Source organism: Parambassis ranga, chromosome 2 (genome assembly GCF_900634625.1).
Source record: "Parambassis ranga chromosome 2, fParRan2.1, whole genome shotgun sequence".
In the NCBI taxonomy this organism is placed as follows: Eukaryota; Metazoa; Chordata; class Actinopteri; family Ambassidae; genus Parambassis; species Parambassis ranga.
The window spans coordinates 22,243,011-22,266,815 of record NC_041023.1 but is presented as its reverse complement, the minus strand read 5'-3'; the positions used below and the strand labels follow the sequence as shown (position 1 = coordinate 22,266,815).

Below are 23,805 nucleotides of genomic sequence, written 5' to 3'. Positions count from 1 at the left end.
CATCCTTACTCAGCCCCTTACTCTGTTTTTAATGCCTAAACTTAACCAGTAGTTTTTTATGCCAAATCCAGCCACAGGTAAAAACGACACTTAACTGCAGGTGAAAACAAAACAGCTTGGGGTGTCAGGGGGACTCAAACCTCAGAGTCCTAATTGACCAGTACCATCCCCAACGTCCCTCATTGCTCTGCCTTTTCTGGCTGTATTGGTCCCATGATTTGATAACGTCAAGATATGCGATCACTTAGCATAAGTGTAACCATGTGTCGTATCTGATGGATGTGTTATCAGGACAACTGTGTGTGTTTATACTCAACATAAGGCTGAACCAAATGCTGTCAGAGACCAAGTGAATATTTGGATCATTTTAAATTTTTGAAACATCAAAAAACAAAGCAAAAAGTCACTTCATTAAAGAAGTGGCAGCTAAATGCTTTAAAGATAAAATCAAAGACTAGCGTCTTTGTTCTGAGGGGGCTGTAGGCTGTTAATTGCTTTGTTCTGGGCCTTTTCTTTTTTGTTTATTCCTCTGCTTCTTTGCATCACCTCCAGTGATTTATTCCCATACAGACAGCTGTTGTGCGCTTGTACAGCTCAATATTCTCTCCATTATTTATGACGACCTGCAGGAGCTGCAGCGTTGCTGCGGAGATGACTCAGGGGATTTCGGTATGCCACTCAGAGCCTTAAAGCAGTCTCGTCCCTGTGACCCAGTCTCCATCTTCATCTGCCCGACAGCAATGGAGATGAAGGGAGCCCCCGGAATAGAAAATGCAGGTCATATCTGTTTATCTGGGATTAGACTGTTTCTCAAGTATGCGTATACATAACGCTGAGCTCATGCAATTGCCTAGGAGGTCGCAGAAAGATGCGGTTGAAGTGACACAGAAATATGAGGTTATGAAACAAGCCTGTGAGTCTCATGTTGCTTGTCATTTTTTAATCAGACGCTTGTGTCCGTTCCATCTTCTGCCTTTTTTTTGTCTCTGGGGTGCCAGGCTGGCTTCTTTTTCACCTCTGATGTTTATTACACAAACATCACCTAAGATCAAATATTCCTCCTTTTTTTCTATCCAGGGAAGCCAAGTGTTAGTGAGAGATAACATGTAGAGGGAGTGGGAGGTGGGGAAAGAGAGAGCTGCAGACTTGTTTATATGTCTTGATCTGACAGGATGAATAATTCAGCAAGGGACCACGATTATATTAAAAGAATAAATGGGGAGGAAAGAATAGGAGGTGATGAAGTAAAGGTGATGATGGAGCCTTGATTACAGGGAGCACTGTGAATCGCCTAAACCTAACCGTGTGTTGCAGAGGAAGCCGATGGGCTTCTGATGATTGAAGGACATTCAGGAGATTTCAGAGTCTGCTTCACTCTGGAACAGGAAGATAGAGGAAGTCTGACAGCTTCCTTTTTTTACCGGAGGCCAGAGGAATCCCCCATCTCCTATTTGCCGGCAGGCGTTCTGAAAGCTTCTGTCAGAATGTTGCTTTCTCCGGACGTTTACAGCACTGAACAAGTTGCAAAGTTGAGAGGCAAAACTAAAAGATGTTTACTTTGCATTTTCGCACTTTTAGAGAAGTACATGAGCCAGTTTAGGTGTATAAAATCACATGATGATGTAATTGCAGTAAAAAAAATCACCCCTCTCTGACTTTTAGCTTTAGTTGTTTTGGTTCTAAGACCTGCAGATGCTGTAAAATCCCTTCTGAGAGGGACGCCACATTCACAGAAAAAGGATGAACCATCTTCTTATTTATCTTCAACCAATCAGAACACTTTTCTTAAACATGCTGCAGTTCAGCTAAGATTGCCAACGTGTTCACATAAAGAAATGACTCGGGGGAGTGCAGTGACTAAAGTGCAGACGCACGGACACTTAATGATGTCACCCAAAAGTAGCTTTGAGGTCCGGTGAGTTTGTGCAATCTGGACGCTGCCAGACTCTGCTAACTACAGCCTAAAACGGTCAGTAGGTGGAGTTAACCATGCTACAACCTGGCTCCCTCAGCTACACTCGCACTCCACCTCTGTTTTTGGAGTACTACAGGCTACTGGAGAACAGGATGGCTGGAAGTCAGGTAGTAGACAAGACGAACTGGCACCAAGTGAGGGGAAGACGTAGACTATATACACAGGGATCAGGTCAGACAAAGGGGCACAAGTGAGACACATTAGGGAGGAGCAGGTGATCACCAGGAGAAGGAGGGAGAACATGAGGAGGGAGCAGTCAAGACACCTGAAATGAGAGGGTCAGTGATTTCAAAATAAGGCCGGAACTAAGGACAGACATCCATCCATCTCCATCCATCTTCCACCGCTTATCCGGGGCCGGGTCGCGGGGGCAGCAGTCTAAGCAGGGACACCCAGACTTCCCTCTCACCAGACACTTCCTCCAGCTCCTCTGGGGGAATCCCGAGGCGTTCCCAGGCCAGCTGAGAGACATAGTCTCTCCACCGCGTCCTGGGTCTTCCCCGGGGCCTCCTCTCAGTGGGACATGCCCGGAACACCTCCCCAGGGAGGCGTCCAGGAGGCATCCGAACCAGATGCCCGAGCCACCTCAGCTGGCTCCTCTCAATGTGGAGGAGCAGCGGCTCTACTCCGAGCTCCTCTCGGGTGACTGAGCTTCTCACCCTATCTCTAAGGGAGCGCCCAGCCACCCTTCGAAGGAAACTCATTTCGGCCGCCTGTATTCGCGATCTCATTCTTTCGGTCACTACCCAAAGCTCATGACCATAGGTGAGGGTAGGAACGTAGATTGACCGGTAAATCGAGAGCTTCGCCTTCCGGCTCAGCTCCTTTTTCACCACAACAGACCGGTACAGCGACCGCATTACTGCGGAAGCTGCACCGATCCGTCTGTCAATCTCCCGCTCCATTTTTCCCTCACTCGTGAACGAGACCCCGAGATACACAAACTCCTCCACTTGGGGCAGGAGCTCTCCTCCCACCCAGAGAGGACAAACTACCTTTTCCCGGTCGAGAACCATGGCCTCAGACTTGGAGGTGCTGATTCTCATCCCAGCCGCTTCACACTCGGCTGCAAACCGTCCCAGTGCACACTGGAGGTCCCGGCTCGATGAAGCCAACAGGACAACATCATCTGCAAAAAGCAGAGATGAAATCCTATGGTTCCCGAACCAGATCCCCTCCGGTCCCTCGCTGCGCCTAGAAATTCTGTCCATAAAAATTATGAACAGAACCGGTGACAAAGGGCAGCCCTGCCGGAGTCCAACATGCACTGGGAACAGGTCTGACTTACTGCCGGCAATGCGAACCAAACTCCTGCTCCGGTCATACAGGGACCTAACAGCCCTCAGCAGAGGGCCACGGACCCCATACTCCCAGAGCACCTCCCACAAGATGCCGCGAGGGACACGGTCGAACGCCTTCTCCAAGTCCACAAAACACATGTAGACTGGTTGGGCGAACTCCCATGAACCCTCCAGCACCCTGCGGAGGGTATAGAGCTGGTCCAGCGTTCCGCGGCCAGGAAGAAAACCACATTGCTCCTCCTTAATCCGAGGTTCGACTATAGGCCTCCTCTCCAGTACCCTGGCGTAGACTTTCCCAGGGAGGCTGAGGAGTGTGATCCCCCTGTAGTTGGAGCACACCCTCCAGTCCCCCTTTTTAAAAAGAGGGACCACCACCCCAGTCTGCCAGTCCAGCGGCACTGCCCCCGATTGCCACGCGATGTTATTAGACATAATCAAACAAAATACAAAACAACTGCCCTGGCTCACGCTGGGACCCTGACACTCCAAGACACTTCAATCAAAGGCTGTCGAGGGAGTCTTAATGACAATAAATGTGATTACAATTTAGTCTTTTGGATGTCAAGGTTGCATAACAATATTATAAGAGCATTAAAATGACTGTGTTTCATTGTTATCCTATGAAAAACTATCACATTAATTTGGTTTACAGCTTTACATTCTGGTAGATGTGAAATGTAGAACAGCTGCACCACTGCAGACCCAAACCTTTCACTTTTGTTTCACCATCACGTATTTCATTTGAGGAACTCCATTTCAGACACACCCTAATACCAGCTGTTCCATCAATACGGCTCAGCAGAGCAATGGAAAAGGCTGTTATAATAATCATTGGAGGCTCTAAAAAAAGACGACCTCCCCGGAAAGGCTGTGGGAAGGAGAGGGAGTGGGACTCAAACAGGGGAATACTGGAATTCTTGGGCTGGACACTGTGGGAAGAGGACATGGTGGGAGGAACATGGAGCTGGAGAACTCTCTGTGCTCCTTCATACGTGCACTGTGTCCACTGCCTGTTCCTTTTATTTCATGCTCTGGCATCAGACACAGACAAATTGACTAACTTCCTCTGTGGTGTAATTACTGTTTGTTGAGAAACAGCATCTCCCACTGTGCCGTGTCATTTGGATTAGGACTCAGCGTAGTGGTGTTGCCTTCCATTCTCTAGTCGCAACAAAAAACTCAATATCCAATCTGTCATGAGCTGGCTAAACAAAGCCTGGCTGCAATAACGGCACCTAAATGCAATAAAAGGTAATCTGCTGCACCTTGTTTGCAGCTGGGAACACACCTGTGGTCACAACATGCAACAAATAAGCCTCACAGCCTCAACTAAGTCAACCATAAAACAGGAGCAGTGAAGTTAAGAGGGCTCAGATCAGCCGTACAGTCTGCATCCTATCTTCACTGTAAAAAATAAAAAATAAAGATGTAGAGTTAAGCTGTGTTTAATCATTCAGGCTGCTCCTGAAATCACTCCATCCTGCTCCACAACTTCAATATTTTACATGCTGAAAGTGCTGATTCTGCAGTTCTGCTGCTACAGGTCCCCTGTTATTTCACACTGGCTCAGATTAATTTGACATCAGCAAAAAAAAATGGGCAAAAGATGATGCATAAATTGCTGCTTTGTTTGTTTTTCTGACCCCTCTGGGCCTCTGTTTACAGGTGTGCTGAGCCTGCCGGAGAGTTTGAACCTGCACCGGGACCAGCAGCGGTCCGGAAGGGGCAGCGAGAGTCATGGATACAGCCAGGCCGAGCTTCGCACTCTGGAGCAGTCGCTGCTCGCAACCCGAGTTGGAAGCATTGCAGAACTGAGTGAGTAAAAAATACTCATCATGTAAAATCAGCACATTAGCAAACATTTGTGATACACCATTATGCCGTCTGTATGCAGTTGCGTCAGTAATACTTGTTGCTAAAATTACACGCACATGATTAGATTAATAAACAGCCACCCTACATCTGAACTTGTTGTAAAGGCCAACAACATCCACCACAGGCCAGGCTGTCACATTCATCCTCACTAAAGGCCATTCTAAATAAAGACCATGGCTTTGTCATGGCAATTCATAAGATAAGATAAGATAAGATAATCCTTTATTAGTCCCCCACAGGAGAAATTCACAACTAATTACTTTTCTATTTTTATATTAATATAATAGACTCCACAAGTAGAGCTGTAAGGTGTGAGGAAATCAAATAAAGTTTGTGTCAATGTTCAAGATTAGACCATCAGAGGCCAGAGGCTGCCTAAGAGATATTCATATTTTGCTCCACAAAGGCCACATCCATTGAAGGCTGCAGCCCTTAAACTGAGACACAGGGACAGTACAAAAAGATAAAGAAAATACTTGCATATTTGGATGAGGAGGACTAAAAACTGTGTATTATAAATGTAGCAGTAATTGTTCTGCAACCTTAAGTGCTTATTTTCACATTTCTTTGCCAAATAGCTCCATTAGAGGTGAAGAAGCGCTCCCTCCCTGTCCCTGTGGGCAGTCATGGTGGTCTGAGTCTGACCTAGTATTATTCTACTGTCCCTTCACCGCGCCTCACCCCATCCGTCTCTCCCCAGCCTCCCTCAGCCTCCGACACACCGCAGCAGCCAGGCACTGTTTCATTACAGCTGTTCTAACACCTGTTTATGGGTGCCGCCTGGGGTCCTTTAAATCCAAGGTCACCGCCTTGGAGGCTTTTAACCTCCACTTGAAAGGAAAAGCTCCACCTTTCGCTCTGACGCCTCACCCTGCTGCCTCCAACCCCCATCCTCCTCTCATATTAGATCATCCTGTCCCCTGCAGACATTTGCACAGCGTCGCTGTGTGTTTGTGTCCTGGTTTAGTGTGTGTGCTTCAAACCCTGCAGCACGTTATCAACCAGTAAATTATCGTGAATCATTGATTGAAGCGAAAGATTCGAGGTCTTTGTTAAACATGTTGTCCTTCGTTATCTCGGCTGGGACAAAATCAAAGATTAACAGTGCTGGAAGAGATGGACAAAGCTTCCATGTCACAGCGGCATCCTCATCCCTCCCTGAAGTAAACTCACAGCCTGTCTGTGCAGCCAGTCTCTGACATTCATTAGTTTACTAGTTTACTTTCTCTCAGTCTGTCCTCAGCTGTTGCTAGGCAACAGTTACCATTACCATGTTCAAACATATCAGTGAATAAGGTAGTAAATATAGGTTTTAAATGTTATATAGGCCAGTTCTATTCAATTTCTGCATAATGGAAATGGGAGCATTGGCAGCAGTGAGCAGGGGCAGGGGCAGATCTACAGCAGGCACAAGAGGGGGGCAGCCACCTTTATTTTGAATCCATATAGCTATGTGTGACTAAACTTTTCCATTAAAAAAAGCTGACTAGGTTGCGATTACGGCATTTGCTTATGCATTTTAGTGGTTAAAAAAGCAACTTGTTGCTTATAATATTCACTTGTATAACAAGAAAAAGGTTTCATGTTATTCATTAGAGTGGCAAATGACAGCATTCATACAGTATTAATACAAGTTTAAATGCTTTTATGGACAGAGCACTCTAATAGTTGAGAGAAAAACTGTATATAGTCTTTATTATTCACAACAGGAAATGCACCGATGTAATTAGGAATAAAAGCGCATCAGAGAGAGCCCCTCCTCTAACTGCTAGTCGAAATGCAAATGTGTGAATTCCTGCTAATTTGAAGATATAAATTGGAAACATTAGACAAGCTGTTGGTAAAAAAGCAGATGGCCGCTGTTTGATTCCTTTTTAATGTGCTGAGTGACTGACTGACTCTGCTGCGGGGCCTCCTCACCTCCGGGGTCAGCGCTGCCAGAGGTTGACATGTGCCTCAGAGGGGTGCTTGCTGCCAGCCGTTTGCAGTCGTTGCAGGGGCTGTGCTGTGAACAGATTGATCTACAGTTCACAGATCTGCTTATGTGTGGTATGTAAGGCTGCAACTTTAAACATGTTCTACCATCTGAAGTGCAGCCTGCATGTCTGTCTCGGAAGTTGGTGTGTATCCAAAGCTGCTGCGGTGTCACACTATTACTTTTTTGTAGCAACATAATCTGGATGTTGTTATTTATCTGCCATGTTGCACAAGCACTGATACTAAGTAATAGTGATTCTTGTCTGACAAAATATTTATGCACAGGTAGTGCTTAAGCCTAGGGGGCAATTATGGGCTTTATTTTTTTTTTTACATTTTTTGGGGATAATCCATAGGAGACTTGCCTGCTAAAAATGTTCGTTTATGCTGTTATTTTACCATGTTTTGTGCCAGCTTATAGCATAAAAACATGAATATAGGTTGATTAAAAAAATAATTTGTCGAGATGTAAAGAAATGTTTGTTTTTGTGTGGAACTGCCTGATCAGATACATTTCTCATTGTGCACATCAGCAACTCTTAAATGAGCCAAAAACCTTTCAACTAAACTAAAAACTGACTCTTAGCATATTGAGATCTTCGGTCTTCTGACTCCGTTAGCATGTCAGGGTGGTGAGCAGCTGTGTACTTTTATATCAGCTAAGAAACTGTGGAAGAAGATCAAAATAATTAGCAGTAATTATCGCAGTAAAAAACTGAGCTGAAGCAGGAATGTTCTATTTAGTGTTCTGTGAGGCTGCTGTAATAAACAGTTATTTTTCCTGAGACCTCAGTGTGCCACTGCAGCAGGTGAAGTACCGGCCAGAGCAGCAAAGATGAGATATAAGGCGGTAATCTTCCTCCCAGAGCGCCACAGATAAATAAATACGAGCGGTTATTACATTTTTCAGACAGATACAGTCTGTTTCATGTGGAAATGCGTCCTGCTCTTAGCACACACCATGAAAAACAACAACACTAAAAATATGTTTTCAAAATAAAATTCAGTGACAGCCAACAACAGTGAAAATATTTCAAAACAAAGAGATAAAGGAAGGTATGTGAGAGAACACAATGTGGTCATTTTGTGACGCTAAACAAAGGGAGACCTTTCAGGGATCGGCTAATGCACTGGAGTGATTTCAGTCTTTTTAGGAGACATTTAAATGGTGCCTCAGGCTGCAATTATCTCAGCAACTGATGAGGAGACATCAGACAGATCGGTCACATGTTTTTAGGTTCACCATGTAACAGTTTGTGTCAAATTAAGTGTTAAGTCCTGAGAGAGACACATTTATATGGAAGGTCATGTTCAATGTCTGGACAATTATTCAATGTATTTCTATAGACTTTCATTATTTTCAGTAAATATTGATTTTGATGATCTGTAAAATGTCGTGTTACACCACCTGCTGCACCTTTATGGCTCATGAATCCATTGCATCCATGGTGGTTTTGTAATGAAAAACCCACAGAAATAAGGACAAACTCAACAGTAGTTTGTGTTTAGAGCTAATATTAGCATGCTTATATGCTACATTGGCATGAACATACGGTATATGGATGTCATTGTCATTTGTGGGAAGGAGAGTCACTGTCATTTTAAGTATATAAAGCATGTGGGTGTCCTCCTACCCTCACCTGTAGTAGGGACCGTTGGATAGAGGCTGGGGGGCCTGGTTATCAGCGTCTGGTTAGGATGTCCCCTCAGCACCTGATTGGTGAGGCGTCCTGAACATTCCCAACCAGGAGGAGGCCTCTGGGCAGACCCAGGACATGGCGGAGGGATTATATCTCCCAGCTGGTCTGGGAGCACTCCGGTAAACCCCCCTGATAAACTGCAGGAGGTGGCCCTAGAGAGGGAGGTCAGGGTGTCCCTGCTGCTGCTTCCACCAGCCAAACCCCAGATAAGTGGAAGTAAATGGATGGATGGTTTATACCAACATGGTATGGAAGCCTGGAGTGCAATATGAATACATGGATGGTGTTTGCTAAATAAAAAAAATGTAATCGCTCTAATGTTCATAATAAGGAAAAGGCCTACAGCCAGAGCAAAGAGCTGGAACAGATCGATGACAGGGAGCAGGTGTTTTTGTCATGGTCAGACACAATCAGAATTTTAAACAATCTCCTCAGGATCAACACATTTAAATAGTTTAAACTGAAATCAATTTTAGCTATTAGCTTGATATCTGAACAATAAACAGATCAGTTGAAAGTAAAGCGGCCACACAGAGACGGCTCTCAGGGCAATTTCACACCCGACTTGTTCAGTAATTAATGGATAATAGAAGAGGCTGTTAAAGACCAACATTCATCATTATATCCATAATTTCATTCTGTTGAGGTGGAAAAATAAGTCTTTTGTTTTCTGAGGTCACCTTTATCTCACTACTCATCTTATTCACTCATGTTTCACGTCTTTGTCTGCGGCAGGAGAGCAGCCTGCCGGGGGCAGGTCTGGTACAGCAGGGTGCTCTGTCTCATTTCTCATGACGCTCGGCCTTGAAGGCAGATGTTTCTTCCTCTGTTTGCCCTGTTGTGTGTGGCATATAGGATCCATAGGCGCTGATCTGACATATTGTGACCAGGTGTGACAGAGGAAAGCCGTTCATTTGTCAGCACAGCAGCTGCCCTGTGGGTCAGAGAGCAGCGGCTAGGCAAATAAACCGTGTAATGTAATACAGTGCAGGCCTCCAACAATGGGGCCCCCACCATTCCTGAAGCTGAGTGTGCCTGCACTACACTGAGGATGGCAACAATTAAAGTATCAGCTTTGAAGAAGATTTTCATGAAATTAAACAAAAGGTTTTATTTTTTATGCAATTTCTGTGGATAAAACTGGAGCACGTATTGCATTTTATCTCATAAATATTACCTTCAAATGAGCTGTTCACTGCTCTGCCCACTAGTATTCCAGTGTGCATGGCATCAGTATGCACCAGCTGCATATATTACATATATTTGCAGTTCCTCAAATGAACACTTGAGGGCCTACAAAAGTAAGCGTAAAGTACAGATTAAAATTGCTCGTTCACTTGAAGCTATGCTTCTTTTTCCTTCTTTCAGTGACTTCTTGGCAGCCTTTAGGTGTCTTGTGGGTGGGAGGAGGCGGTAGTGGTGTTGATGACTCTCAGATTTATGACAGAGTGCCTTCACCTAGCGCCCTTTTATTAGAATAGATGATAGCACACCTTCTAGGTCACAAGTAGGTAGAGCTGTGTGCCTGCTATCCATTATTCTGAGAGCAATCACAGCCATTTAATGGGCTGATATGGATTCAACACAGCTTTTATTGTGAAGGGGGCCAAGGAAACTGATGATAGGAGTATTTGTTTATTAAAAGTCTTACAGAGATCCATATTGCAGGGAGCACTGTATTGCTGTTGCCAGGGTAACCACAGATGTCACCACACTTGGTGATGATGAGACAGATTCTTAAACCATCAATGTGTCAGCTGATTCCTAATTGTCACCGATGGGTGTGATGACGATGTGTTTATCAAAGGCGGCATTACCTTCAAACATCGAGGCCCACTCTCTGTGTTTTTTCCCTTTGTTGACAATAGCCAGCTTGAAAAATGAGTCACGCCGTATTCCACCATGCAGAGGCAAAAGGGGTGGGGGGGAGGAAGTACTTATTTTTCAGGGCTGAGTGGGTTTCACGAATCAGGGGAATCCCTCTCCCTCTGCAGAGTCCAGAGCACAGCTTCTATTTTGACAGGAAGTGATTACCAAATACCTGACCTGCCTCGGCTTATGTGCGTGTGAGCACCTCAGTACTTCTGTGCGTCAGTACTGAGGTGATAAATGACACCTTTCCTTTCAATTTCTTCAAGATTTCATTAACATTGGCTGCTTTTTACAGCTGTGACTCAGACCTCCTTCCCATCATCTCTGCTCCATTATCCCACACTCTGCTATGTGAATGTGGGATAATGGGATAGCTTCACACACAAGGAGGTGTTACATTTCATCCTGGTCCATCAGAATTCCTCTCATTTTTCATTATAGAAGAGTTAAAGTACTTTTCTCTAACTTCGCCATGCATCATCATTCCGGATCTGGTACAGTCTGACCCATTTTTCAGCTCAGGTGATGGTAAAGGAAGAAAGCAGGCAGTCTCTCAGCTCATATAGACACATCATCCAGTCAGAGAACACTGCATTTCTCTGTTTAAAGGACACTGGTGATAATGTCACACTCATGCCCTTTTCACTGACTCACTTCTGTCTGGGAATGCTTGTCATTTATGTCCTCTTCACATCACTTCCTGCTGCCTTGCTCTGTCCTCTGAGTGGCATTCACCTCCTCCTGTCTGTCTATCATCAAAAAAAAAAAAAAAAAAAACTGTCCAGGCTCCGGAGCAGGGGTGCGGCCATTTTCCTTATCTGTCCCCCAGCACCTTTAGGAAGACAGCATGCTGACACAAACAAAATATCTCCCCACACACACACCTCTACATTAGGCACAAGAGGGACACAGTGGAAAATCCTTCTAGGCTGTTGCTGTATCCTGCATTAATTATGTGAGGCTGGATTCATTATTCTATAATGGTTTAATGTCCCCTGATACCCACCACAGGAGCACTCAGTGCTGCAAAGATTAAATAGAGATTTAAGAGCTGCTTGTAGTCTGGAAGGAAGATGCAAAAGCACATTTTTTGGGATAAGTCACTCAGGAAGAGGATGTCTTTGTGAATTCTTGTGTTTGAGTTTGCTCATCTCAAGGTCAAAGAACATCTTAAAGTTAACAAAAACAAAACATGAAGACACTGTGGATTAACTGCAGTTCAATGACCACTTGAGGGCTGGCTCCTGTGAGTCAATCCCTACAACCACCGTGTTAAAAAGTTGCATAATATAGGGCATTGCTAGTTTAAGTGAAGACCTGAATCAACATGTGAGATGAATCAGGGCTTCTTTCCATCATGCATTTTCCATAAGAAAGAGTGATATTTTACTGTCTCACTCAGGTCTTATTCTGCATATGAATGGACATGGTCCAAGTGGCTCTTCGGTCTGGTCGGTAAAAATACTGTACTTCCCATCAAGGACACAACAGTCAGCCAGCATCCTTTGTCCTCTATAATTCATCGACAGAATGTGTAAAGGCTGAGTACAATTCAAAAATGCAAAGAGGAACAAGAGATAGAGATAGAGATCTCTGCTGATTAGCTGCCAAATGAGAAAGCGTCACATGGGGACTTGGCCGGCAGCAGTGAAACGGGAATAAAAAGGAGAGGAGCCAACGATTCACTTAAAGTTAGACCCATTACGCCCACACAACTGTGCACTCCATTTGTACTGACTCAAAATTCTGAAGAAAACTGCATAATCACAGGACTAATTATACAACATGAAACACAATTTAAAACTGTGATGATTCCTTACGTGGCACGGCACATTCTTGTCTGTGATATTTAACATATTATAAACCAACCAGCCCCTCTGTAACGCACCTGCAAATAAATTTGTATAACTCTCAGTTTATTAGGTGTACTTGCTCTTTAAAGGTGTGTTAGCAGGTACTCATGGGCTGGTTGGATTATAATCTGTCACATATAACACATAAACTCTCAGGCACTTTGTAGGTGGCTGAATCACTTTTTGGCAGATGGAAACTAGTAGTTTATGAGGTGTACTGACTCTTTGAAGTTGTTTTAACAGGTATAAATGGGCTGGTTGGATTATAATCTCCTAAATAACACAGACAAGAATGAAATCAAGTACTTTTAAGGCAGAAATAACCACTCGGGCACTCTGTAGGGGCCTTGATCACTTTTTGGCAGGTGGAAAATGTAGTTTGTGAGGTGTATTGACCCTTTAAAGGTGTTTTAACAGGTATAAAAAGACAGTACATGTCATCCGTTACTCCCCAACACTGTCCAGGTTGTACCCCGCTTCTCACCCGTAGATAGGCCCCCTGTGACTCTGCACTGCAGGACAAAGCAGGTTCAGATGATGGATGGCTGATTTCTCACCTTGTGTTCTTTTAATCCACAAGGACACAAAGACTGAATCGGCATCACTTGAGGGAGGTCAGCAGCTGGCGTCGTCGATGTGGTCATTCAATACTGGGATTCTAATTAAAGTCCATTGAATGCATTGCGTTTCAAACATGGTGGAAGCATGCACTTGGCTGCATCGAGCATGTGTGAGCATTCAAGTGTGCGGCACCTCTCCGGAGAGCTACTACACCCACAGGCAGATGTTCTTCATTAATAATTATTACCCATCAGCCTGACATTTGAGAGTCGAGCATACTCAACACCACCACTCTCTGTGGCTTCAGTGGCTGAGGGACAGGCCGAGGTTATCTGTGTTTAACATCCACTTCACACTCTCAAGACCTGCTGCACAAAGATGGACATTACACCACGGCCTTCACAGCAGTGCTGCTGAGAGATAATGCAGACCTACTAATTGAGTGTTTCAGAGGGAGCCAGAGGGCTAATGGAAGTTTCGGGGTAATAAGGTGGTGAATTGAACAGGCTGCTCCGAGGTCTCACCTCACTGTTTCCAGAGAAAAAACACAAAAGGGCCAGGCAGCTGTGTGGAGACAAACACCAGCAGATGTTTGGAGCAACACTAAATGAACGGGGACAAAACAACAAAGGGGGATCAACCCAGACAGGGTGTCAAGGACTTGTCTGTCATTTACTGTACGAAGGCTTTAGCACAGTTTACAACAAGACTGATGGAAGAGTCTGTTCTATAAGCTCTCAATTTACTAGTCAGTTTAGTTGAAATTATCGCTGGTGGTTGTAAAGTTTAGGTACAAATATCCACCATGACACCAGAACTACTTTTGTTTTAGTACCAATTATCAGGTTGACATGCTAACTTGCTAGGCTTAGGTAAGCCTGAAAAGTGTGCCAGTGTGCCAGAGACAGCAAAGAAACAAGACAGTTTACTGAACAGTCACTTCCTGTATTTCAGATTTTGTCACGTCACACAACTCAATGCCATTTTGACACCAAAGCTGTATGTTTCAGCAGGATACTCTTGTGAGATTAAGCATCTATCCTAACTTGATGCTCAGACCATCTTAACTGGCTTCTGTCGTCGTTGTGCTTCTCCTGGATGGTCAGGTCCCTCTCCCTATAGGGCGAGTACAATCATTATAGCCATGATTTTGATCTTTCAGTCACTACCCAAAGATCATGGCCCCCCCGTGTGAAGCAGAGAGTCACTGCTTCACACTCTGCTGCTCCAGTAAATACTGGAGGTCACTGCTTAGTGAGGTCAATAGGACCACATCATCTGCAAAGAGTAGGATTGGGGTCCTGGGGTCACCAATCCAGACCCCTTAGCTGCTCTGAGAAACTCTGCCTTTACAAGTTATAAACAGACTCAATGTGTATGAGTATTTTTGACCACACCCTACATTTTTCACTGTAAGCACATTAACAGCATCTGCTTGTAATTTAGGCTGGAGAATGTGACTGTGGTTTAAATGTATGTACAGTATTTTCTTGTAAAAAGCATTTTGTTGTGCTTCTTTACTTTGAGTACACACAGTTTTCTACGTTACATTGACTGTTGCTGCCATGCAGAGCGCACAAATACAAACACACGCTGTGCTGTAGCTGCACACACATTTCCAGCTGTGCTGTAATATTTGTAAAGTGCATATTTTTTTAAACAAAAATAAGCCTTTTAACTGAAATATGAACACTGCAGACGTATTTAAGCTGGTTCGACACAGTGGATAATAAAGAGCACTCACATGAAAGTTATTTATTTCAAAGCGTCACAGTCTGCAGCAGTGTTTCAGAAGATCTTCACAGAAGAGCCATTAAAGTCCCTAAAAGAGCCATTAGAAAGAATAAAGTGGCAACCATTTAGAAGTCCCCTCCTGTGAGCCGCAGAAAAGATGATGACAATAGATAGATTGTATCTGTAATCTGTGGACTGGAAATATCTGTGAAAAAAACTCAAATCAAACAATAAGATGACGAGACAAATCAGTTCAGAGACCTCTTCAGAATAATCGCCACTATGATGAAGGGCCTTGTATTGTTTCACTCAGTTTTGTTTTGGTTGATAATGAACAGATTTATTCTACAAATGAGTCATCACATATTTTTTTTGTTTCTTTGCTCACAGTCATCAGTCTGGTGGACAGCTGCAGCAGACAGGGGCTTCTGTTCATGCATTAATGACCAGATAGATACAATCATGGTGGTCTCTGCAGCAGCACAGCTATCAAATGTGATTCAGCAACACCACACAGACAGGCTCGTTCACTTTCCTCAACACATATTTCATAATATTTTGCAGCATCTTGCATCATGGGACCCCTTATTTTTAATCTAAATTTCCTCCAGGGAGGACTGTGGGGGAAAAACAGCAGCCCAGGTCCTGATCCTGCGCAAAAGCCACCTTTGAGGCTGAAAAACCACAGACGTACCTTATTATTTTTTTGACAAGGGGTGATCATTTGTAATTCAGAACTAAATATTTCAGTATTTCAATTATTCGGTACCCCATGATCACTGGATCCTGCGGTGAAACAGATGGCATCACGCTGCTGCTGCCTTCCAGTGATCCTGTTAATGTGCTCGCCTCTAGATATGCTGTGAGATTTTGGTGCATGTTAGGTAAGTTTTAATTAGTTTGTCAATAAAGTTACAGTATCTGAAAAACACCTAAACTGCTCCCACAGACAATGCAAGCTGCTGGTCATCACCTATTTTAAATAAATGGGTGCCATGGAGTTTGTAGCAAGTAGAACTGGCTGCTTTCGGTCACCAGTGTTAAAATCTGAAGCTTGGACTCAACTTTGGCCCCATTCACACTGGAAAAAGTCAATCTGGCTTAACCCGGCGTGTTTGTTGTCCTCCAAACCACTAGGTGGCACCTCATAATATACAGAGTCCGTTCAGGCTGCGGTAAGACCACGTGTGCGATTGCATTGTGCAGTTATTTTTCGTCCCATGTCGCTCGTTTTTTTTTCGGTTCAAAAAGCAGTTTATTCCTTTGTAGCCCTTTAGAAAATAAACTCAGGGCAAAGCTTTCGTACACGACCTGGACACTGTCCCTGTGAACCAGAAGTATCACGTCGCTAGCGGGATTTGCTAGCCGCATTTGCAATCAGACCTGAGCCACATTTGAGCCAATCCAGCTAGATCCACCTCCGAAAGGTGGATTGAAATCTATCTGGATTCCCGTTGTTCAGACTCAGAAAAAATCTATCCGGATATATCCAGATACGGCCCGAATCCCGCTCTTGCTGGGTTGATTTCCCCAGTGTGAACAGGGTCTTTGTGTTCTTGATTGGTGTAAGTAACATAAGCCAACTCCTTATCAAATGTGACCCTAGATGATCATGACGAGACGACCAATCAAGGACTGAGATGGAAGATTCCTTCTCTGTCCTCTGACACACTGGCACGGCCTATCGCTCCCTGGGGGCGAGCTGAGGACATATAATCATCAGTCTGTAATACGACCAGCTCAGAGCTCTGCCTTAGGGCCACATTAGCAATTCCATGGCAACGATTAATCACAGTCAATTACAGGACATGTCATCATCAACACAGAACTGCAAGATAATTTAACCAGCAAGTGGACATTAATCATCAGTAGGCATATTTAATATGGAGCACGTAAAGGAAAGTCACTGTTTGAATAGCCTATGGATCCAGTGACAGGTGGGCTACATGCTGCTTTTAGAAACACTGACACTCTCAGCTTCTTAATAATCCAAAGTCACACGTTAATAATAATCTGGCTAGAATGCAACTAGAGGCTGAGCGGCCATCTGGAGTTGTAGGAGTTTACCTGCTGGGCCATCAGGCCTGTGACCCCGTGAGCAACGAGGCAAAAGTAAAAAAATGAATCCAAATGTGTTGTTGTCTGTGGACACAGAGGCTCCACAGACGAAGGCTGAGTCATACGCTGACCTGTCTTTTTGTAAACTGAATTCATAGTAATATGACACTGTGTTTGTGTAGCTGAATATTAAACTGTAACAGCAGGGCACTAGCTGCAAAGATAGGACTGAAAAAAAGGGACAAAATAAAGAGCCCTGCTACAAATGTTCAATGATTTATTGAGCTTTGAAGCACCAGGCATCATCAGGGCAGCACTTGATATTCCTGATACTGTGCTGCCTTGAACTGCAGCTGAAAATATCTGACCACAGCGCAGAGTATAAAAGAACACTCATGAATAGAAAATACAAAGGCAGAAAAACAGGCTAAACATTGTTCATAATTATTAAGCAATAAAATAGTGGTCCAGATTTTACCAAAACTTTTTATTTATTTTACCCTATTTAATTATTTTAGTCTCTTTTGGCCCATTGTTTTGGTTACACTACACTTTAAATTCAGATTTCAGGCAACAGCAGAAAAAATGTTTGTATTATAAACACTGTGCTTAAGGGTAAAGGATAGCAATGTCATTAGCAGCAGACTGTAAATGTCAATGAACCAGTCAAAGTGATCCCTTTACATCTAAACAGAAAGAAAGTAATGCATGAAATAGACCAACCCATCATGTTGTTAAAGTGCTAGCTGCAGGTTATCCACAAGCTAAAATGGGAGGATGGAGAGATCACATCGGAACTAATACAGGCATACATGCCAATCTTTAACGTATATGTTAGCATAGCTTTATTATTTGCTTTAAAAACAACCTCATGGCTATACATTTTTATAAATAGGTTGTAATGTAAAGGCGTTTTGCAGCTAAAGCATGACAGACTTTAGGTTTCTTTATGGCAGGATTCTGTGTGCTGCGGCTCCTGCGGCAGGCTGGGAACAAACTTTTGTTCAGTAATGAGTCCTTCCAAGAAGGAAGGACTTGGCCAGGAGAGAGGAAGACACTAAGCTGTCCCTTATGATTAATTCAAATGAGATGAAGCATGAAGCCCATAGGAGAGTTGCTTGGAGAATTACAGCAGAGGAGATGGGAGCAAATGTCGTCCTGCTGACAAAACCAAAGTCACAGGAACACTTCAGGAAGGCCGAGGAGCTCGATGGTGGTGGTGGCGTGACCTCAGAGGGACGTTGGTGGCTTCACTGTTTGCACGGCGGCTGCCTCTTACTGTATGATGTGTGCTGTGTTATTTACGGATGCTGTGTGGCTACAGAGTTCTGTTTTTACTCAGCAAACTTTGTTAACCCCCGGGCAGCGTCGTCAGTTCTTGGAGTGGTTTTCTTGATGTCTGTGTTATGCTCTGCTCATATTGTTCCTCTCTGAGATGATTGTTTCAGGCTATTCTTAATGTCTATTAATGCTTAACTTTTCTGTTTAATATTCAGGCCAGATGCACAAACACACACACACTAAAAGGCAGGGGACTTGGGCTGGAATGGTTTTTATGTTCAGTTAGAGATTCTTGTTAAATTCTCCACAGCACCAAACTTGTTTCACAAAAACATCAGAGAAGAGCAGCGTGTAGTCATTTAGAGGCTGTATTGGGTTTTTTAACAGCCCGTGTCAGTTAGCAGGTCTGGTCAGCAGTTCAGAGCGAGGGAATGAATAAATATCACTTTTGTGATGCTGGACTAGGGGAATGTTTGCCATTTTGTGTGCTGATGTATGATTAATGAGTAACAAACCTGTTGATTTATTTCAATATGATTGCACTTGTGTTATGAGAAAATGAGAGACCGTTAAGACATGAACAGCCAAAAAACAAAACAGCAGAAGAAGAAATTTTTTTGCAATTTTATCGCAGCTTGTCTTTGGTCGCAAGATGCTGACAACGGCCATCGTGGAACCTGCCTCACAGTGAGATGTAAGACCACAGTTTTAGAGCCATGACCAAAGATATCTCCGCGATTCTCCTACGATGCTCATCTTTCATTTGCGACAGCCCAAAATCGCACAGTGTAAACCAGGCATTAGATAGATGAAATAGCTGTTTGGGGGTCTTTCCAAGATGGCTGCCCCATCTTCAGTGAAAAATGTTTGAATGTCGAATAACCACTGTGACTAAACAAACGGGGCGTTGTCTTCCAATACTGTTATAGAGACCATATATGGACCATGTGATGCTACCAAGATGGCTGACAAGTGGCAAGACTTGAGAGCTGGCTCCATAAGCGTCAGTATCCATAGACCTCCATGTTAGAATTCCAGACTTTACAGTAGGAATGAACTCATTTGCAGCCTGTTTCAGAGTGTGAGGATCATTTATTTCTTTCATGACAGCAGTACAGGTGTGACGTTTCAGTTTTTAATTGTATCAGGGCTTAAAGTTGTGGATATTCAAGGTGTGGCTACTTTCGGGAAAGTTGGGGGCTGCCGTATTCCTCTAGCTGTTGGTGAAGTAGCTCCGCCTTTATTTGGAATAACGAGGAGTTGGTTGGATTCAGACACTGCCAGCATCACGACACCTGGAGCCACCTGCATGTGGCTTCAGAATCATTTCTGATTTCTGCTGTTTGGTTGACTCCCCAGCTTCCTGAGTCAAATAACAGGTCCAGCTGTGGTTTCTTTGGCTCGAACTCGGTACCTTTATTAGTGACCACACTTACCAGCGAGTGTTTAATTATTCATCATGGTGTTTAATTTTTTCTCCCTGGAGCCGTGGTGCACACCGTGCCGCAAGCATCACGCTCTGTTTACGTCTGGCTGCCTGTGAACTCCGTCAGAGGGCTTTCAGTTTGACAGACGAAGAAGCTCAGGCTCACCGTGTCGCTCCGTCTGAGGAATGAGGTTTCAAGATTGGCCAACTTTGGTCAGACCTGGTATTTCTGGAACAAATGATCAAAGTGGATCACAGAGTGTGTGTGTGTGTTTGCTGTTGCACTGCTGCAGCTCATAGCATATTGTTTTATCCACTAAAAGGATGGAGGCATGCTGGTGTGTTTTTTTTCTTTTTTTATTCTTCCAGTAAACTGAGTAACAAATCAGATCAATAAGGGTGTAAATTCTTCTCAGCAGACTCACACACTGCAGTATTTTTCCTCTCAGAGCAGCATCATTATTCTTAAACGCATCGCTAATGCCCTCATCGATAAGATGCTGTGAGGCAGAGAAATATGAGCCTATAAATGGCAGCTCTGAATATCTGCCTCTCTAACAAAGACGTCCAGGATTAAAAAATTCAAACTGTTATAACTGTAGAGTGTCTTTAATATGATGCCTTCTCCTGCTGTGCAGACACAGCTTGATACTAAAATGGGTGGACCACTTTTTTTTTTAAAGGAAACTATAGAAAGTGTCCTCCAGAGAATGATGACTAAAGAGAGATGATACATGAGAGCTTCATTCATGAATAAAGTGAAGCTAGGTGTCTCCAGCAGCCTGTTAAAGTTCACAGGGCTTTACACGTTCCTTTGACATTTAGCATGCACTCTCACTGAGCTATCATAGCTTCCCTGTGTGGCCACAGAGGCAAACTAGAGGAACGGTGGAGAAAAGTAAGAGGCAAAGATGAATCAAGGGCAGAATAAGACCTCACACATCCTGAGTGCTCTGCAGAGAGAAGCACGACGTGCGGAAGATTTCATTTCAAGCAGACGTTTCCCACACGGGACTGTGTGTGGGTCTCTGTGACTACATGTACAGTGAATCACAGGGTGTGTGAAAGGAGTGTATCTGCTGCTGCGAGTACTCGTGTGTCAAAGGAGCAGTGCAGTGCAGGAAGTGCGTTTGGATTTGAGAACAGTGTGTAGGATGTCCTTATAACAGCTACATCATGACAGCATAATAAACAATGCTGTGTTTCCTTCTTCAGTGATTTTCTGCTTCTGTTCCACATCACATCACTCCTCTCATGTGCTAAACTGTCTACCAGGTGATTTGGTGTCCCGGGCGATGCACCACCTGCAGCCGCTGCACATTAAGAACCCCAGCAACGGCACCCCGGTCCACCAGAAGACCAACACCACCGTGCACTGGGAGCCCGAGGCCCTCTACACCCTGTGTTACTTCATGCACTGCCCGCAGATGGAATGGGAGAACCCCAATGTTGAACCCTCCAAAGTCACCTTACAGACTGAGAGGTGAGTCCGCTGCAGAGCGTTCAGTACTCTGACCACAGAAATGCCCCCATGGGATCATAGTTCTCAGTCAGATCTGCACTCCCGGGGGATTTAATGCACCATGTTTGCACTCTGGCAGGGAAAGAAACTGCTGTGGTTAATAATGAGTCGGCCTTTGCTGCTCTGAAATGAACAAGATGGAAGCCAAAACCAATTTTATGGTTGGATTCCCCCAAAATGACAAAGATCAAAACTACTGATGCATTCAGGTGCTTTATATTATCACAAAGGAAATAACAGCCAAGTAAAGGTTTGCATCACTTACACCTGCCGTGCATAGATGATGTGAGTGACCACAGCATCATTTCATATTATAAATAAAAACTGTGATATTTAAAAATATTTCTTTTACATAAACAATGTGCCAAGAATCTAGACGCTCATTCCTTAAACAGCAATCAAACAGGAGATGCACTACAGCTTGATGACTGACTGCTTGTTTTCACCATAAAATTATTAACCAGATAACCAACTAACTGGCTGCTTAGAAAATCAGTTACTTAGTAACTAATAAACACATTTGGTTTGTGCTAATCCCTATAAATCTGAAAAGGGGTTAGCAGGGTAAATGTAGTTCCTTCTTTATTATGACCTCTCTGGTGTGTAGTCCCCTCATCAAGCAGTGGGACATTTTGTAACACAGACGTGTTTTTGTGAGTAAATACACTCAACAAAAATAAATAGCAGACACATTCAGCCATATTGTCGTTGTCAATTTGTGACACACACACACACGCTCAGTAGAGATACTTTCTTGCACCAAGTTTTTGGCCCCACAAACGATGGGCCGCTGCATGGTTCCAGCCGGTCCTGACACTTCCCTGGGCAGCGGAGCGGATTGATGGGAACCGGGGGGACTTCACTTGGATGGACGGACGGACAGATTCTGCAACATCTTTCCTCCTCCGCTGTGAAGAGATAAAACTCCATCCTGACAACTCTGGGGAGCGTGAGGAATGTCAGGCGGAGTGACATGTCAGCAGGCTCTCAGGTCCCTGGAGAGACAATTCTCTATTTAGCATTCTGCTGAAAGGTTGAAGACCAGGAGGAAAAAGGGCCCGAATAACACAACGGGATGAGAGGGAGACAGGAAGTCGTTAAATGGGATGAAATAATCTCGACACCTGACGTTCAATTAGCTTCAGAAAAAATGGTTTATCACTACGAGTTTAAGAAGAGGTTTAAACAGTGAAAGCTGCACACTCTTTGATGAATTCTGTATTTTCCTCTTTGGTGCTGGCAGGTCCAGGTGTCGGTTGTCGCTGCAGGCCTGCTGTCTGAATGGATGGATAACGTTACCCTTAGTGTTTTCATTCCAGGCTGGGCCTCCTTCTTAAACCTTGAAGTGTAAATATGTCTTTCGGGAAGCAGGGAGGGGACAAGGAGGAGGTTCAGTTTGTTACATCGGTCAGCCAGATGCTGAACACAGGGGGAGCTCCTGCGTGAGGTCAGATTCCAGCCTGAGACGAAACGCAGACGAACTCAAACACAGCACGCTCATATCTAAAAGCTGCTGATTAAACATGTGCTCACAGCAAATTTACAGACGGACCAGACAGCTGAGTAAACAGTAAACATGACGGTCCCACATGGCTTCTCTCATCATTTTATGTTTTTTTGGAGAAATTACAATTGCTGGAGGATCATGAGGGAGGAAAGCTCTAAAGGGACTGATGGATTCATAATGTAATTAAATTGAAATCAACCAAATTTAATTGAATGTTTTAAGATTTTCTAATGTGCAGCTGACACTACTTAAAGGAAAATAACCAGTTTTATTATTGTCTGAGCTGAAATCGGGTGAGTTAGAGTGATTTAATGTGGAATGATTACATTTGCTGTTAAACCTATGCTGCATAGTTCAGTCATGATTTTATTCTTGTGTCACGCATGTCGGAAAAGTCACACTACACTACAAGAAACACTACACACCCCAGTGTAACAGAAGAGAAGCCTTATGGTCCTGCATGCTAGCTCTTAGCATCCCTCAATGAAGCATATATATACATATCTTGCTAGGGACTTCAATGCCCATTTTGTGGGGGGTGCTCTGGGAGTATGGGGTCCGAGGCCCTCCGGTCCCTGTATGACCGGAGCAGGAGTTTGGTTCGCATTGCTGGCAGTAAGTCAGACATTTTCCCATTGAATGTTGGACTCTGGCAGAGCTGCCCTCTGTCACCGGTTCTGTTCATAATTTTTATGGACAGAATTTCTAGGCATAGCGAGAGGCGGGAGGGGGTCTGGTTTGGGAACCACAGGATTTCATCTCTGCTTTTTGCAGATGATGTTGTCCTGTTGCCTTCATTGAACCAGGGCCTTCAGTGTGCAATGGGAGGGTTTACAGCATGTGAAGCGACTGGGCTGAGGCCATGGTTCTCAACGGGAAAAAGATGGCGTGTTCTCCCAGGAGTGGAGGAGAGCTCCTGCCCCAAGTGGAGGAGTTTGTGTATCTCGGGGTCTCGTTCATGAGCATGTGCCACTTGGAGGAAAAATCCTAATGATGCATTTCGGGGTAGATCACAACCTGTGCTAAGTTAAGAAGCTAAAAAAATAAAGCAATTTATACAGATACAGCTCGAGGACATGACCTTGTAAAACAAATAAAACCAGTCTAGAATATTTTATTCACCACTGTTTTTTTTGTCCTGCGGCTCATGCTAGCTGCCTTTA

At 44.1% G+C, this 23,805-nt stretch overlaps 1 protein-coding gene across 2 annotated transcripts in view; it reads left to right on the top strand.

Annotated features, from left to right (window-relative positions):
- Positions 1-23,805, top strand: part of btbd11a (BTB (POZ) domain containing 11a) — a 135,910-nt gene that overhangs the window by 92,968 nt on the left and 19,137 nt on the right. For both annotated transcript variants that reach the window (XM_028433219.1, XM_028433211.1), the window contains exons 2-3: positions 4,942-5,091; positions 20,889-21,096. In XM_028433219.1, the coding sequence (XP_028289020.1) occupies positions 4,942-5,091; positions 20,889-21,096 (358 nt within the window). The remainder of the gene's footprint in view (positions 1-4,941; positions 5,092-20,888; positions 21,097-23,805) is intronic.